Raw genomic sequence first — 17,919 nt, forward strand, 5'->3', positions numbered from 1 at the left:
AGCACAACTTTCTTACCTTGCAGTTTTCTTCTCAAGTTCTCTAGCTGTGCCCTGCTTATTCTGCTGCTTTGAAAATGGCATGGGAAGGAACTGCTTAACACTGGGCCCAGGCTGTTTTAGGAAAGCTCCAGTTCTTCTGGCCAACATGTCATCTCTTTGTGGGTCTGGGAATTTCACTTTGTTTTCTGTTCCACCACTCTGCTGCTGAGGGATTTCAAGCTGTTCTTGGCTCTCTTCCCGTGTGACAGTACTGCTCAGAGAGACAAGTGACACTGTTCCATGATAATGCTCACCTGTGCAGCCCAAAGGCAAGCAGCTGCTGAGGCAACGTGGGGTACTGGTACTGAAAACACAGTTGCAGAGTGATGGACAACTAGGCATCTTCAGCTATAGCACAGGGAGTGAGAGCAAAAGGAAACTACGCTGAACGCCACACTTACATAGGTGATACGTTAGAAGTTGGGGAATGCATAAAAATGTATGCGAGGAATTATTCACTTGGAAGCTGGCATAAAAGTCTGGACAAAGCACCATGGATTGCAAAAGAAATCCCCCCAAAAGATGAAAGACTGTTTTCATGCCGAACAGCAATTAACAACTGAAGAACTTAAATATTATTAAAGCAAACAGGCTGTTCTATGTTCATAGGATACATTCTTGTAAGTCATTGCATAAAACAGAACACATGCCATGATGAATGAGTAAAACACATCTTTAAAGGCTGTGTGAAGAATGGAACAACATTGCTGACTAACACCGCACACAAACCAGGCATGAGGCTCAGAGGGATCTGTTTCTGTTCTCTGACCTTTCTGCTTCCCGTGGTGTCTTCAAATCCTTCTCACGAGCTACTGCCTCTCCTTGCCGCTGCGGCAGCAGATGAGGAGCTACTGACAGGGGAGGACAATGTACGGGAAGGGGGCTAGTGGTACGCCTCTGAAAAGTTCCCATCCTTCTAACCAACATGTCATCTCTCTCAATGTCTGGTAAATGCCCAGCATGGTCTTCCTCGGTGCTTTCTTGCTGTTTGTTCAAACTGTACGGGGTTTCTTTCTCAGAGACTATGCCAAAAGCTGGGACAGGCGATAGCGTTCTCCTGCAAGAGCCATCTGTACTTGACTTGGCTACCTCACTAGCGATGAGATTGAGAGGAAGGGTGAGATAGAAAAAACATTCTCAGGTCAAGCTAAGAAGAGGAGTCCTCCAACTCAGTTTGCATATGCTTTATAAACACACAAACTTTACTGAATGAACTGCTTGCTAAAAGCATTCATTAAAAATTCTTGCTACAGCCACAGACTACGCAATTAAAGAAAAGCCAAAAAAATGATCGCTCTGTTAATATGTTAACTTCCCAGAGCTGTAAATTCTCCTCCAGATAAATGCCAGAAACAAATGCCAGAGCACCAATACACCTTGGCTTCAGCATTACATCTTCAAAAATAAAGTAAATCCATTAGGTTCGAAGAAAGCATGTTTTGAATGTCAGTAAGGCCAGCAAGCTGAAGGACAAGTTCCTACTGTGCTGAAAGCAGGCAGAGCAAAGCCGCTGGAATTCAAGAAGCAGAAAAAGCTTGAATGACAGCTCAGACTCTGGGATACCAGTGATTTCACTGCTCAGCAGAAATTCTGAGGCAAGCTCTCAGAAGACCTTTGCACAGCGTTGTTTTGCGTAACCCTACATGTTAAGATACTGTGAAGGTGTCAGAAGACTTCTGAACAAGGCCGTGCGTGTAAACAGCTCTTAGGTTTATGCTGCAGTCCACCCCCATGCAGATCAGCATCTGGCAAGAACAGGTCTCATTTCCAGCTCAGCAGCGCTCCCTAAGCCACACCAAATACCTGGACTCATTCTGTGGCTTAGATACTTCATCGCTGTGTTCAGCAAACCCGAGACTGCCAACAGTGGTCGAAGGAGAGCTTTCAACACCAGAGTGACTCTCCGCAATGTCTTTCTTGCTTTCCACTTCTGTTCCACTCTTGGATGAAGCTCTGCCAACAACAAGCTTGTCCCATTTCTGTTGATCAATCTCAGTTACTGGCCCAAAATGAACAAACTTCTGCCTGGGGCTACCAGCTTTTCTGTTCGCTCTGGCTTTGCGGACAGCAAAATCATCGCGGGCTGCTGCTTTCACCGTGATTTCAGCTGGTGGCAGAGTGTCACTGGGACATTTGAAATCTTCTTCACTAGTATGAATGAGGAATAAAAGAACCCCCCCAAATGAGACCCCAGAATAAAGCAAATTAAATGCTCCCAAGGTTTTGAGGAGGTTTTATTTTAAAATTCCAGGACATGGGTACAAACAGCTGTGGTATACTGAGGTCCAAATGACAGATAAAACCTGAAGATACCGCAGACCTGCTGGGGAAACTCTGGGAGCACACCCATGGAAACCCTTCCTTAGGGGAAGGAACTCAGCACAGGGCCCATTCCAGACTCAGCTCTTCACCCTACAAAGCCATAGTTCCCTTGTCTGCTCACACAGACCTGGGCCACACGTTACGTAGGACTGCGCAAGCACCAGCACACCCACCTTGTCACGGGGGAGCTCCAGTGCCATGAGAGCACCAGGAAGGGCGATTCACTTATCCTAAACCAAGGGCAGCGAATCTTGATTTTAATAAGTCACCCCAAAAGTAACAGAGAGAGTATTGATATCTTTGAGACGAGAGAATGATTGAGTTTTGATGTTTTGTATTAGAGCTAAAATTACACACAGTAACCACATTATTAGAAGAATGCCTGAACAGATGGCTACGTTTAATTGGAAAATGGCATGCGCATAAACAGGAAGGCTAGGAGCTGTTATCCTTTCCTACTGGAGTCACAAATCACCTGCATACATTCTAGCTCACTTCCACAGGGAAATAGCTTAGAATAACTGCTTTACACCAGTGCCCTTTGTGGAGGTTGTTTGCAATAAGAGCATGTCTAGATTGTATGACGAGGCTCCTGAAGCTCCTGCTGCAGTGACAAACAGCATTGGTGTATTTACTCAGCACTGGAGTACAGTGCCATGCAAATACATTAGCTCAGGTCTCAAAAGCAGTATAGCCACATTAATGCAAAGAGATGCTGATCCTCGGTTAACACCCCCAAGGTATAATGCCCCAAGTCCTGAAGATAGCTTGGTTAGCAGCAGCACGGTGCTACTGAGTTAGTGGTGCCACATGGACCTTTGCGCTATTCAACTTCGAGCAGCTTCAAAGCAGGTTGATCCACGAGACAAGAGGGACCTTTCTAATGCGACATTAAGAGTGTCCACCAGGGGACTGACTGTGAAACTCCTATAGTAGTTCTAATTGATGGACACACTTTCATTTCATGATAGATAGCATCCCTGTACAGATTTTGGATGACTCCTGAAAATTTAAACAGGTGAGGACTGGTTGTCACCAAGGCATTCTTCAAGTTTAAAACCACAAGCACACACAGCGGATCGTGACAAACTATACATGCTTCCTAGGGTGCCAATCCTGTCCACAGGCAGAAACCGTACCTGGGCTCCCCTGACAGTTTCAGTCTTTTCCAGGTTTCCATATCTGCTTTTGTTATAGAGGCATTCACAAAAATCACATCTTCTTGTTGTTGAGGAAGGGTACTTTGAGATTTCGCCAAAGCACCTCTCTCAGTGTCAGGCACTTTCACCTGCTCTTCCTCCTCTGACTCGGTCTTCTCAGTTTGCAGAAGTGGATTCTCTTTGCTTGTCACTATCTGCCTTGCTGATGCCATCTGCACCCGTCTTCTTCTAATTTAACGCACATTCAAGTTCAACAAGAGAAGATATTTCAAGGGAGCAATGATAAATCAGTGTCAATAGAAGAGGTTCAGAGTGCAAGAAGATAAAACTGAATTTATAAACAGATTAATTTTACATTAACTTTAGGAAGTAAACATGGAATCATTTGAAATTGAAATCTCTCATCTATGCTATCCCTGCTCATGGACTATTGAGACTACTTCATCACATCATTACTACTCCTAACTCAAGCAAGAAAAAAAAAAATCTTTAAATTAGTACTGTGTTCAGTATTTCTGCAATAAGCTTTCTCGTAAACAGTTACAAATATCTCATTTTCATATTATTAGCAAAGTGGGTTCAAGTTTTGCTTGCAAACATACTACAGAATTCCTTTGATCTTAGAGTCATGTCAATAGCATTAGAATATTAAAATTTGGTTATGTGCTCTTCAGATGCCCTGCCAAACTAGTCATTAGAAAATGTTTATATAATCAAATTACCAGCAGCTGAAAGGCACATTTTGCATTACTGAAAAGAGCTACTAGATATTAAGTGAAGTTTTCTGAATGTATGTTAGTACAGTTAAGGTCCACTGTAATGGGGATATAGTGGTTTTATCTAGGATCACTTCTCTTTGCACAAATAAAACAAATACACTTGTTTCCTGAAGATGTGTGCCTAGCAGATACATGTGTTCAGCAACTTCTTAAAGGTCTGTATCATTGAACTGAAGACAGAAGAGATTTTCTAGGCTGAAACCTTGTAAGCCATGCTCCATTTCCAAAACCAATGCTATATAAGAAACATTAGGACTATGTGCAACACAATTTGGTCCAGTATAGCAGGCATATATATTCAGTGCATTAACTAAAGACTAAGTCCATGTTTTCTGCAGGGTATTAAAAGAATGGCATTAGATGAAAAAAACTGCATCCAAAAATGTGCATTGAAAATGCTCAGCAAAAGAGCTGAGATGCAAACCATATCTTCTAAGTTTATTCTCCACTACTTATGCTCATGAGCTGTCTCATGAGCTTAGATAACAAAAGTGCCTAGTCTTTATGTTATTGGCACTCATAGTAAATTTAAGCTCCTGGTCCTAATACTCTTAATAAAAAATTACAGTAAGTAATCTACATCTTTTTTTTTTTTTTCACTTCATGGTAAAGCATTTGCATTTACTTTACCCTGTAAGTTTTTTGTAGCCAAGACAGCTTTAGTCCTACATAGCAATAAGCCACGTGAAATTAACTATTATAATAGAAATAAAAAGACCATGAATGCACACCTTGCATGTTCCTGCTTTTCCATCTGCAATGGCTTTTTAATGTCTTCTAGTTTACCTTTATGTTTACTTATATAGGGTCCAATTAAAAAGGAGTTAAATGGAACTACATGTTTGGGTTGATTCATTCTGGCCCTCCGGGTGGCAAAGTCATCCTTTTCTAAATCAGGAACTCTGCTGGCTGCTTCATCTTCTGAACCAGAATCCTTCCCTTGGTAATGTGTCATGAAGGGGTTGTCCCTGCGAAGAATGATGTCTGGGGTGCTTCCGTTGTCTTCACGTGTTGGCTTTTTACTGACACAGAGCAAAATTAAAGAAAGCTCTTGATGCACCAGGGGAGGAGAAAGGAGTGCCAGCACTCATCTCCAGGTCATAAAACAGGCACAGTTAATCAAATATGCTCCAGGCTGCTGTTAGATCAGGCAAAGCATTGTTATAAATAAAACTTATCATATACAGGTAACAAATCCGCAAGGACTTCACACAGAAAATCAGTAGTGTTGGATCTTTACTTATTTTAGCTATAGCTAGAAGAGCCAGCAAGAACTAGTTTAACATACTAGATGCAGTGAATGTAGTACTGTAAATGGCAGTATTAAACTTCTCAAACACTTCAAACAAAGAAAGAGATTTAATGCAAATACCTGATCTTTGGCCAACATCGCTGAATCCTGAACTACCAGATATCTGGCACTTTTTCTTCTTAGTGGCTCTATTTTTTTTTAAGACCTGAGTAATCACTGAGAGTGCTTGCCCTAATATTCTTAACCGCTTTTCTTCTCACACACACATAAAAAATAACTAACCTTCCCTTTCCCCCAGAATAAGCCCTCTATGCCAAGGCTGACATACAGTAGCTACAATGATAGCACCAGTGTGCCAATGATACTGGCATGCTGGAACACACTACCATCTGCCTTGATCAAAACCGAGACTTATACCAACACAGCCTTGTTGTTACTGAAGATTACAACAATAAAGACACTTGACAGCTGGTACCCAGAAAGATTAAGCTTATTTTAACTTGTAACGGTCAATACTCTTAAGCAAACTGAAAAGACAGATGGCAAGAGCTATGCGACTCTCATTTAAAAAATCAAATTCTGTTTATTGATATTTTAGAAAGTTGGATATCAAGGAGTAGAGTGTTCCATGCAGTACTGCTGTAGGCTGCAAATATCTTGCATCTCCTCTTTCATATAGCACACCTTGCTACACAAAGGGAAAAAGGCTATTACAAAGGATTAAACAAAGTGACATTAAGAAAGCAAATCTAAACAGTTCAGGGGTTGCTTTGAGTTTCTCTTCTGTTTAAGAAAACAGTAGCGCTATAATTAGCTGCTTTTCTAAAACATTTTAAAGCCCTGCAAGCCACTTATTTTATGGCCCCGGCATCTCTTTCAAAGTACTGCTCAACAAAGTTGCCGGAGAAAGTTACGGGGAAGCCATAAACCATCACTGACGGGTCAGCCTGGCTCAGGCCTTGGAGCACATAGGAGCAATGCGGAACTGCAGGCTGCAATGCACAGTAACCCCCGTTAGCGATATAGATAGCGTGCTCTCCAATTAGCCAAGGGCAACTTTTTCCTTAGATCTCTCTGAAGGATCAAGATTTCATTTAAGGCAATAGACATCACTGGCAGATGGTGCTCCACAGGGAGCTGCTGTCCCTCTCCCCCAGGAGCATCTCTGTTCACAACAGCTTCAGAAATAGCCGGAACAGCTGGCTCTGAGCTGCTGTATGCTTCGCAGTGCTCCACATTTCTAACCCTCCATCAGCAAGTATTGTCCTATCCCCTAGCTTCCACTCATAACAACAATTTCTTCTCTTTCTTCCCTAAAATGATAGGGTAAGAAGTTTACTAAGGATGTTCACTCTTGCACATTACAAAATCAACAGACCTACAAGGTCATCTTCAGGTTCAAATTTCACTGCTCAACAGGCATATTACATCACTCAATTCTAAATCACAGGTTGTCAATACACTCGTGTAATTTGCCCAACTCCAATTGGCTTTTTGAACCTGCAACACAGTAAGTTCAAGACGATTACCAGGGAATGAGTCTGATTTTCTACGTATGGTTTCCCAAGACATCTTTTGTTTCCCCGGTACAAGAATTTTAGAACTTTAGAAAAAATATACTGACCTAAAGTAGATAGACGGTGCCTCATGTTTTAGGCACAAAAGAAAATAGTTATCATGTGTGCTGGAATAGTTGTCATGTGTGCTGGAACTTGTTCTCCCAAATAAGCCAGGGTACATATGATTAACTTCATTTGTTAATCAGACTTTACTACTGTTACCATTACCCTTTTTTGAAATCTAATACGTTAGAAATAGTTTTCAGAACCCTAGAGGACATAAAGGGCATGTATAAAATCACATAATACTCCATTAGATCTTCTTTACATGTACTTCTAAAATGAAAATCAGTAAGATGAGTATTTATTCAGCTGGTTAGGTTGGGGGTATTGTTTTATGCTTTTAGTTTTTAAAAGCCATGTATACCGAAGCATTTATTCAGTAAAAACTACTGGATTTTTCAGTCTCATGTCTGCCAATGCTATTGAAGCTTGAGCGCATCAAATGTAGCATTTCTGAGAAGGGTGATTTTGGCAACAGAAAAATAAGGAATGATAATACTCAAAAGAATAACTGTGAGTCATTGTAATGAATAACTGAAGAACTTATAGCTTTTAGTATGTAACTAGACTTCAGCAATCAGTTTCTAGTTTAAAAATATTTCCCATTAATTTACATTTTGTTTTTAATGGAGTCAGAGATTGGCTGTGACATTTTGGGGTCTCCTGAATCAGTTTGTGACATCTCAAAGTACCTTTTAAGCTCACTTCACCAGAGAGATAGCAAAGACTGTAGATTTGAAGCTTGCAATGGATGAGAATTCCCTGCAAATTTGCAAATCACTCTTGCATACCCAGCCCCAGCTCTTGCAGAAAGAACACATGGGTCCATGCTGGTACAGCAGGTGCTTACAAAGTGTCAGACCGTGGGTGTCTGCACGTGCTGAAGCAAGGTCTCGTACAGGTTTGTGGATCCTTCTATTGCATTTCAGAACAACAAAAGAGTTTTGCATACTTACACACTATCAAGATAAGAGTCCATCTCCCTTTTGCAACAAACATGCCAAGAATTCTTCATTTGCTCACATTTCTTTCTTAACCTCCCCCGCTCTGTCATTTATTAGAACAGACTTAATTCTCCTTCTCTTTTTAGGGAGTCTCCATGAATCTGATCCTTATCTTTCAGAAACAATAGTGTAAATAAGAGACAGATGCAGACAACAAGCAAGCAAGGAGGATCACATGTCGATAAACCAATGTGCTATAAAGAGACAATATACTCCTTTGGGAAGGGGGAATGATTTTTGGCATGCATTCTAGTTCAGTGGAGTCCTTTCCTAGAACACATTGCAGCAATGGAGGTAAGTACTTAGATACCAAGCAAAAAATGCATTTGCATACAAGTTCAAATCCTTCCTGTGCCAGACCCAGAAAGGTCCCCAACTGAGTTTCAGCTTTAGGAACAATTAGATGCCTTGTAGAACTCAAAGACAGTGGGTGTCCTCCAGAGGTCAAAATGTTGAGAGGAAACAGCCTGTAAACAACTCAGAGCAAGTGGAAGATGACTGACAACCTGAGGTGAAAAAAAAAGAGAGGCTGGCATCACAGAAAGATGAGGGAGTAAGATGGGTGAAAGAAAAAAAAAATGGTAATACAGAAGCAAGAGGGATTGAGAATTGCTCAGTGCCATTAGTGCACAGAATTATGAATTCGATGTCAAGAATAGAGAGAACATTGAGAGTTTCAAAGAACAGGGAATGGAAATGAGACATTGAGAGTGATGATCAAATGCTCCCCTGTACCCCAAAGTGTCACTACTGAACTCTTCCCTTCTCCTCACCCACTATTCTTCCACTTACACATACAAATATTTTTTCTCAACAGACCTCTGACTCCCGTGCTTTTTTTGCTTTGTCTTTCTACAATCCCCAGAAGCAGGCTCCTACTTCACTATGGTGAAGCTTGGGCTACAAGCTCTTTGACTCTCAGCTGGGGCAGAAAACCAGCAGAACCTCCTTCTTCCAGCTGCCAAATTCCAGGAGTTGTTTCTGATGAGAACAAGGAGGGAAAATGGCTTGTTACGTCTGTTGCCTTCTCCTTCAGCCCTGTCAGGACAACAGATGGTCCAAGGAAAGAGGAGACCCTATTTCATGCCAAAGAACCACACACTTGATTCACATGTGCTTCTTTTGTGGAGATCAAGCCAGCAGATCAAGCCCAGGGTTGGAAAAGGGACTCTCAGATGACACGGTGAGCAGCTTCCAAATGCAAATGCAAGCAGTGCTATTTGTTGTGCACAGCACTGCTAAACACAAGCTATTATTATGTTTTACTCCATATTACTACATTACTAACATTAATGGATTCCTGATCAACTAGCACACTAACTCAGCCTGAAGGACTAATTTATGACTGGTAGTTCCTCTTCGTTAGTTAGTTAGGCTTTGTTAAAGTAGTACCCCACAACCACCCACAGACACTAGCTCATTACAGCTTGACAAGTGTGAAGCAAACCTGAGGACACGTGACAGTGTATATACTGTGACTGTTTTAACTGCATATGGCACACCTGTATATGGCCGCAGACAAACTTCACCATCCCTATGAACAGGCTGTATCACATAACAGCTGTACTTTTTACTACTGCACTTCAAAGCCCAGACTGCAGACCAGCATCTGCTAAACTACTCACTGTCAGGATTTCACCCCACAATCCAAAATAAAATGTTTTAGACAGGAGGACATTTGGACACTTACCCTTTAGCCAAACCTTTGCATCATTTATAAGAGCCTAGTCTTCTGACATGTTGGTTAAAACTCTGCTTTGTGGGCCATCCCCATGAGAAAGAGATATTTTTCATGAGGATCCGATATCAGATGTTGGAAAGGCATGGGCAGTGAGCCTAACCATCATTCAGCTCTTGAGTTAAAGAACAGGAAATAACCAAATTGAACAGCATCCAAAAATAAATAACACGGGTAATAAGTGAATAACTACCGATACTCCATGCCAAAGTCAGTCAAATTATGATTGCTGAACTATGCCTCCATGCTTTAACTGGTACACGTGTTAACAAGCACTGTACTTTTATAGTTCCTGCCATTAAAAATAAATGCATTACAGCTAAAAATATTAACCACCTAAAAAGTGTGGTTTGGTAAACTAAACCATCCCATCAGCAACAAATAAAGTAAGTTTCTGAAACTTTTGCCTAAACAAGGCATTTTTAATGTACATTTATATGCATTTTTTATTAAATACAAGAAAGCATTAGGTGGAAGGGGACAAGTAGTCTGCGTAGCAGTTATCTTGGAGTCTGTTTACATTACGCTGTGAGGTGATACAATTTCTCAACACAAATGCAGTTAGCATCATACAACTCTGCAATCCACAGCTGCCACATCACAAACCTTTTCAGACCAAGACCTTCACTAGCAATTGTGAGTGCTTAGCAGACTGGATTTTTGTTAGGAGAAGTGAAATCACAGCGGATCAAGGAAACCCACACTTCAGCCAATCCTAAAAATGTGAAGCGTGCACAATTTCCCACACCGTTGGGCTAACCTGCCGTAGCGCTGGGCTGCTGACATGACCTTAATGCCAGCTTGTTCGAGTCTTCTCAACTTTCTGATCTCTTCTGCATCTTTCCCCTTGGGTGCTGATGTTTCTTTTGCACTAGATGAAGGAGACCGGTCTATGGAGTTTCCTTCGTTTTGATTCAAACCTACTTGATTTTTAAGTGAGCTTGCCTCAGGAGCCATGGAGCCCACTTTCTCCGTTTCACACAGTCCTGATGTTTCATTCTGTTCTTCTTCTATGGTTTCAGGGTGGGGTTTGCTATTGAATTATACAAGGTAGTTTAATGTATGCTGTGCCTGAAACATATACACTTATTCATGATAAGCACATTTTGTTGATATCAGGACGCCAAAGGATATTCTGATGAATGATCCAGGAAGATAATTATGCTCTTTCACGGAAGGTGCTTCTTAGGCCAAACCAAAAGTGAAATATCAGTTGACAGAACCAGCATGCAGAAACACATAGTCACAGCTATATAAACTGTACTGGTGTATAGAATACAACATACAAATAAATTGATTTTAAAAAAAAACACAGCCAAAATCTTACCCATTTTGATTGAATACATCAAACATACTTATAAGTATCATTTACCAGGGAGTAACTGTCTTGAGAACTGCAACAGATCATCCACAACATTTTTGTTTGGCCTTGGGTTTGAATCAACATCCGTGGTACTTATATTAACCAACACCTTGTCAATATACATTGCATTGTCTGGTAAATAATGACATCAAGACAACTATTTTCCACTCATTGCTTTTTTACCACTTTTGCCAATTGCTACAATTTATCAGTACCATCTCAGCAAGAGATTTACTACAGCAGAAGGCGCTTCATACATCTTATGAAAAGAACTAAAACCAGGCAAGTGTTAAAGCGTCATCACTGAGGAAGGGAGAAGTTGGACAGGCTGGTCTTACCTGAAAGGTCTGTCTCCTAGTGGTGAAGTTGCCGTGCTCCAGCTCTTCCGGTACTCTTCCCGTTCAGCTTTCTTTTTCCGAAGTGGAGCAGGTACATAGAAAGTCTGATTACTCTTGTTAGGGAGGTACTGGTTAAAAGGCACAGCTGATTTAGGTTCACCGTGTGAGGTCCGCCTTGCCAACATATCATCTTTTTTCACATCTGGCATCTTTCTGTGTGGCAGGTCAGTTTCCGAGTCACTTCCTCTCCCTAGTGAGGAGAAAAAAAATCCCTCTTCTTTCCACTTTCATCCATTTTTTTTTTAAATTGTAAATCAGAGAAGACACCACCAAAAAACTACATTTAGCATGTGAACACCAAAAAATGAAGCTACTTTTACCTGTATTTATATTTTAAAATCAGTCACCGAAGGTAGCAGACAGTCAACTTTTTTTTCCATCAACCCTTATTTTCTACCCCTGAAAAACTCATCTTCAGCCACAGGTCACATAAAAAACCTGCCAGATTAAGCCAGACTTGTCAGTCACACAGGACAGCTACAGAAGCTTACCTGACTAAAGCCCAAATGACTCCTAGCTGTACATACAGGTACGTTTGACCTGATTCACACTCTTGAACCTACACTTACATGTGCATAGCACAAGCTTAAGCAAAGAACAGCTGCAGGCTGTATATTTACAGAATGGCAGGAATCTGTGGATGTTTCTACACACACATATTAATGGCAATTTGAACACACACAGCATCAGCTTTGATCAAAATCTGAGAATAAGCATCAGCTGCTATAAAACAGAAGACTCAGATGGTCTCTCTCCAGTCTCACCAGTTGCCTGGTCAGCCTAGCACACTGCAAAATAGACAGAGAGACTTGATCCTCAGATGGGAAGGTGCAAGGAGAGAGGGAAGGAGCCTCGGGATTTAGAGGTGAGAACAGTACAGCAAAGACCGAAGAATACTTGCTGGCAAATAAAAGAAATAAGGTGAGAGAGAAAAATTGAGGCTTACAGAGAATAAGATGGGAGGTCAACAGAGCTGAGTGACTATTTTGTTCAAATGAACTAAGCTTCCCAATATTTACAACCCATTTAAAACGCAGAAACTTCGGCAAGACTTTTCCAACTTGAAAAGAAAACTCCCCAATGGTAGGACAAATACCTTCAAGAGCATTTGCAGTAGGAACTTCCCTCACAGCCGTTTTGGAAGCCACATCATAGACATTCACTAGATTCCCTGCACCACCATGAGCCTTTTTAAGTAATTCACAAAGAAGCTATGTAAATAGTTCTCTCCCAGCAGTGTAACATCACCACAGGCCCTGGTTTAATGAGTGAAATGGAGCATATTCAGCCATTTCTCCCACCAGCATTCAAATCTTCTCCCGGCTTTGGAGCATTGGATGTCTCTGGCCCTTGGCCCCTTTGCAACACTTGCATATGCAATAGCTGTTCTCCTCTTTGGGCTGAGGGGAAGCCACCCAGGTTGTGTCCTCTTGCTAATTCACCACACTGGTAAATTACTAGCTAATTCACTGAGCTACCTAATGAACAACCGAAAACAATGAAGTCATAAAAATCACAAGTAGCTTGTGTATAATTCAAAGTGGGGGAAGGAAAAGAGGTCTAAAAATGCTAGGAATGTTATTTGCAAAGAGCTTTTGTGGCAGATTGAGTTAGTCAATGTTTGCTTGGAGAGAGATGAAGAAGAGTGAAAGGGAACAGTAAGAAAAGACAAGACACAATAGAAATGAGCTAGTTAGGCAAAAATCACAATGCACTTTTTGCCAGTAATCTTTTGCTTGAACAATTTTGGTTAAGAGCATATGATAACAAGCACCATGATTGGTAACCTGAGTCTATGTCTAAACAAAAAGTGGAGACATGACCACAGAATCATGGGTGTCTGAGGATAGCTGAGGTTTGAAGAGCTGTAATATCATTAGACTGAACAGGGCCACAGAAGAGCTAAAAGAAAATGAAAAGATCCCTTACTGTTATTTGCTATTCTGTTTGCTCTTGACTTTGTTCTGGTGTTTATTTTTGTATCACATGAAAACCAGTCTTGAACAGGCAGACAGAAATGCTGGAATAGAAAACCACAGTAGCAGAGGAATTAGAACAGATTCCTCTCCCTCATTACTGATGTGCCTACCGGCATCCCCAAGTTGAGTACTTCAAAGACAAACAGCTTCTTTAATTATTCATATTTTGCTCATGAAATTATTTTTAGCTCAATTTGCAAAAAAATCACTCGAAGCCAAAGCACCGAATGGAAGATGCAGCGGTGCTCTACATTTATAACCTTAACTTTGTTGTTCTGCATTTCCAAGTAGAAGAAGCAGCAGCCAGTTTCCACGACCCATAACAAGCAGTTATATACCACAGACAGGCACAGATCCTTCGAACAAGGATCCACGCACATCTGCTGGCCAAGCAGAGGATTTTATTCATTTCCAAGTACATTAGCAACTCTACAGGCAGGTCAGTCTGCAATTCTACTGTGTTTTAAACAAAAAGTTCTGCTCTACCACTGGTTTTGTTTGCTTTTTGCCAAGGGACAGGGTCTGCATAGGACACCAGAGCAGTTCCTAAACAGTGGGGGCTAATCACAGATGGCATTCGTAAAGGTTGTATTACTTATTGCTTCCACCTAAAGTAATCCTCACCTTAGGATCACCGTTCATTCATTTTTTTTTTCTAGGAGTAGAAGGAATCGTGGTTTTATTTCACTACCATATTGTTGGGTTTATAAAGCTCCTATCCAAATGGAGAGAGAAGTAATGCAAGCAGAACCTTTTCCTCCATCCAGCTTTGCATATACATTATTTCTATCAAAAACTACATGCAGCTGAGTGAAACATTGGTCTGCTGGGGCCATAGGAAGAGGTTCGACGCAAAAGAGGTCAGCCAAGCTACACCTCACCTGCAACTCTTGGAGGAGACAGCTGTGAAGTTATGGCAGCAGCAAGCAGGGAAAATGGGATGTATTAGAAAGGGCCAGCTGGACAAGTCATGTGTGCACACAGCATCTGCAGGCACCCTGGGTCTGGATATCGTTAAAGACTAATTTTTAAGAACAAGCTGTGTATGCTTGCATCTTATTTTGTGTTTGTTATGGACTCAAGAATGTGACAAGATAGTATGTCTTAGCTGTGGCAAATAACCACCCACAAAACCTTACTAAAATCTGCTAGTACAGCCGAAGCTGATCGGAAGCAACTACAGGACATATGGAACCGGCTGCCCACCAGCTCCCAGTAGGCAGGGACACTGGACACTGCTTGAGCACCCAGGATGAAGCAACACTTCTTGATTAGGACATGTGAGGTGTTCCTATTTGCCAACACCACCCTTTTGACTCATTTGGGAAGGCAAAAAAATATTTTGTAATGTGAAGACTGTGCTCTGTTCAGTGTCTGAGAGGGCATGAGGCTGTTTCAGGGAATCAGCCCCAGTATGTGGTTCTGGATGGACAACGAGCAACGGCCCCAATATCAGAGGCCACTCAAAGTAGCACAGCAGATCTTAGCCTTAACTTCCCCACAGCTCTTTCATGATTCAGCTGTGATACCAGCTCTCCCTGCCAGCTTTTCAGTTTTAAGGAGTTCCCCATCACCTCAGGAAATCTCTAATGTGTCCGGTTATGATTAGCACCAGTTTCTTTCACACTGCCAAAAGCAGTATGAACATCTGGTTCCTACCAAAAAGTCTTTCTGCCCTTCCTTTTTTTATTAAATAAATAGCATTACTAAGGAGAAGTGATTCATGTGTGGAACATAACTTCATCTAATGATGAAGTCTGACTGATTCATCCGTTCATTGGGAATGTAACCACGCAGAGGGAGCCTCAGTCAAGCATCTTTTTGTTCTGAAACAGAATCCTGCTCATGACAGGTATCCTAAGCGCATTCTCTACACCTACCTAGAAACTCCTTCTTCATCCAGCATGCTGTGTTTATAAGCCTCTGGGAATCAGACAAGAAAGGCAGAAAAGCAGCACCCCTTCTGAAAGCCTAGAGCTGCATGTCCTCACTCAAAGGTGTACAAAGATGGCCACATCTCTGATGCCAGGAGCTATTAATTTACCCAATTTTCTAAATACCATGAAAACAAATATGACATTTGGTAAAATGTTGTACATCAGACTGCAAAACCCTGTCAAGTATCAGACATTTCCAAGATATTTCTATGTCATTTATCTGCCCAGGGTTTACTTAGGCAAACATTTTAACCACTTCAGTATTTCCCTTGTTACTCCACTTTTATTTCTTACTCCAACCTAGTTTATAACTTAAAATGAGTCTGCATAACATCCTCTTATGCTGTAACCCAGCAAAGCACTCTTCCCATCATAAAATTACACTGCAATGATGTAACACATTTTCCAACGCTACGCTATCCTAACTGAGACAGACTTCAAGTTGTTGGCAAAGTCATCTAAACCTCAGGGAGCACACAGCACAGCATTCACAGAGAAGTTCTCCCACCGGACTAGCACGATTCAGAGGCTGTGTCCAGCTTCCGAATGGCATGTTTGCTCCAGAAATGTTACTTACAACGTTACTCATGTGCCACACCGTGACCGGTACTTACCATCGCTGCTCCCTCTGAGCACTACATCTGGAGATGGTGTCTGCTGCGAGCGGGAGCCAAACGAGTCCAGACTGTCAAAGGAATCATCTCTGCCGTGGCGAGGTGGGGAGAGGGAATCGCTGCGTTCAGAGTCCCAGCAGTCTATATAGCCGCTGTCACGAATGCTGCGCTTCGGGCTCTCAATATCTTCAGTTTCCTACATGGAATTACAGCAGGTACCTCTTCATAAAGAAGCCACTGACATACCCGTGAGATCAGTTACACATCAGACAACAAAGCATCTTCCCAAATACTAAAAACCTCCTCCCCACAGAAGGGTTTCCTTGTTTTCTAGCCCTTCTCCCCTTCAAAAGCGTAAGCTTGCAATAAACCCCAATTTTATGCTGATTAAGATGAAACCCTGCTCATTAAATTAGTACAATGAACTGAGAAAAAGTTGCAACAGGCAAGTTAATAAACAGATCAAAACTGAAAGTAACCTGAAATTTGACTTGTCGTCCATAGTCCATAGCACAGGCAAAGGCACTACAATTTTAACATGGTGCCCGCTTCAGGTTTAAGTCTGCTGCCTTCCAAAAGATCCCTCCCTCCCCTTGCCCATCTATTGTATCTGGCCAGGACACCAGCAGACAGCATTTGTTGTTGCTGCTTCAGCTCGGCAAAATAATGAAGCAGTGTGCCCCAGCCTCCCTCTACCTTGAAGAGAAATTCCTGTTATGAAAGAGGGATGTCTTTCTGAAGCAATCAGCAATGAAAAATATGCAAAATGCTTTTCCTGATGCCTCAGAAGAATTCAGTTGTGCTCTTTACTCTTTGCCAGCTCCTGGCTCTGGGGGATATGAAAGCACTTGTAGCTGACCCACATGTTCAGAGCAGGGAGAACAATGGTTGTCTTTGACAGCCCTGTGATTATAAATTCTTTCCAGTGCAAGCAGCACATACTAAAACACTGAAACTCCAGCAGAGGAAAAGCTCAATAGAAGCCATCCTCACCCTTGCATTATAATAAACCCCTTGTTTTAGAGACCGTCTTAACATTAATTACAATCACACAGGCTGAGAAAAAACAAAAATAACTACTTTTATGCAAAGATAAATCTGTTTTTTCTCCCCCGACAGTAAGTAAAGTCAGAGATGTGGGTGCTATTATCAGACTGACATTTTGTGACCCAAAGAGGCTGGAATGTGTTGTTTTTTTTTTTTTACTTTTTCTTTTTTTTTTTTTTTTTTCCCAGAAGCATTTGAATATTAATTCCTAATTAAAGAAGCACCCCCTGCTTACCACCAGCTGGAGCACAATGGCTACGTTGAGCAGAGCTCCCACTGTCCTTGACGGCTAAGCTTTTACCCGTTACTAGTATCACCAATGAGAAGATCAATAAAGAACATCACATTATGCTATGGTGAGCCACCTCCACAAGAAAATGGGTTTGCTGTAGAAGTGATGGAGGGAAGAGAGCCCTGCCGTAACACACCAAAGCTTCCATGTTGCAAAAGAGGGAGGCTCAAAGCAAGACAGAGAGATCAGACCAGACGTCCTGCAGACTTTTCAGGAAGAAGGCTTAATTAGTGCCACTCACTCTTATGCTGCCAAAATACCACATTAAGGGCAGCGGCAAAGGTCCCCTAAGGCCAAGCTAAACTGTGGTAATGTCAATAAGTAACCTCACAGCAAACTGAAGTGAAAGTATTTTCTAAAACCAAATAAAATT

At 41.6% G+C, this 17,919-nt stretch overlaps 1 protein-coding gene across 1 annotated transcript in view; it reads right to left on the minus strand.

Annotated features, from left to right (window-relative positions):
• The window catches only part of LIMCH1 (LIM and calponin homology domains 1), a 113,157-nt gene that overhangs the window by 45,157 nt on the left and 50,081 nt on the right, over nucleotides 1–17,919 (minus strand). The window contains exons 6-13 of the mRNA XM_035896755.1: nucleotides 16,208–16,403; nucleotides 11,618–11,867; nucleotides 10,677–10,949; nucleotides 5,032–5,322; nucleotides 3,501–3,749; nucleotides 1,843–2,187; nucleotides 809–1,132; nucleotides 17–250 (exon numbers count right to left, since the gene is read on the minus strand). Coding sequence (XP_035752648.1) covers nucleotides 17–250; nucleotides 809–1,132; nucleotides 1,843–2,187; nucleotides 3,501–3,749; nucleotides 5,032–5,322; nucleotides 10,677–10,949; nucleotides 11,618–11,867; nucleotides 16,208–16,403 — 2,162 coding nt within the window. The remainder of the gene's footprint in view (nucleotides 1–16; nucleotides 251–808; nucleotides 1,133–1,842; nucleotides 2,188–3,500; nucleotides 3,750–5,031; nucleotides 5,323–10,676; nucleotides 10,950–11,617; nucleotides 11,868–16,207; nucleotides 16,404–17,919) is intronic.

This window comes from Egretta garzetta, unplaced genomic scaffold (genome assembly GCF_000687185.1).
Source record: "Egretta garzetta isolate BGI_Z169 unplaced genomic scaffold, ASM68718v1 scaffold256, whole genome shotgun sequence".
Taxonomy (NCBI): domain Eukaryota; kingdom Metazoa; phylum Chordata; class Aves; order Pelecaniformes; family Ardeidae; genus Egretta; species Egretta garzetta.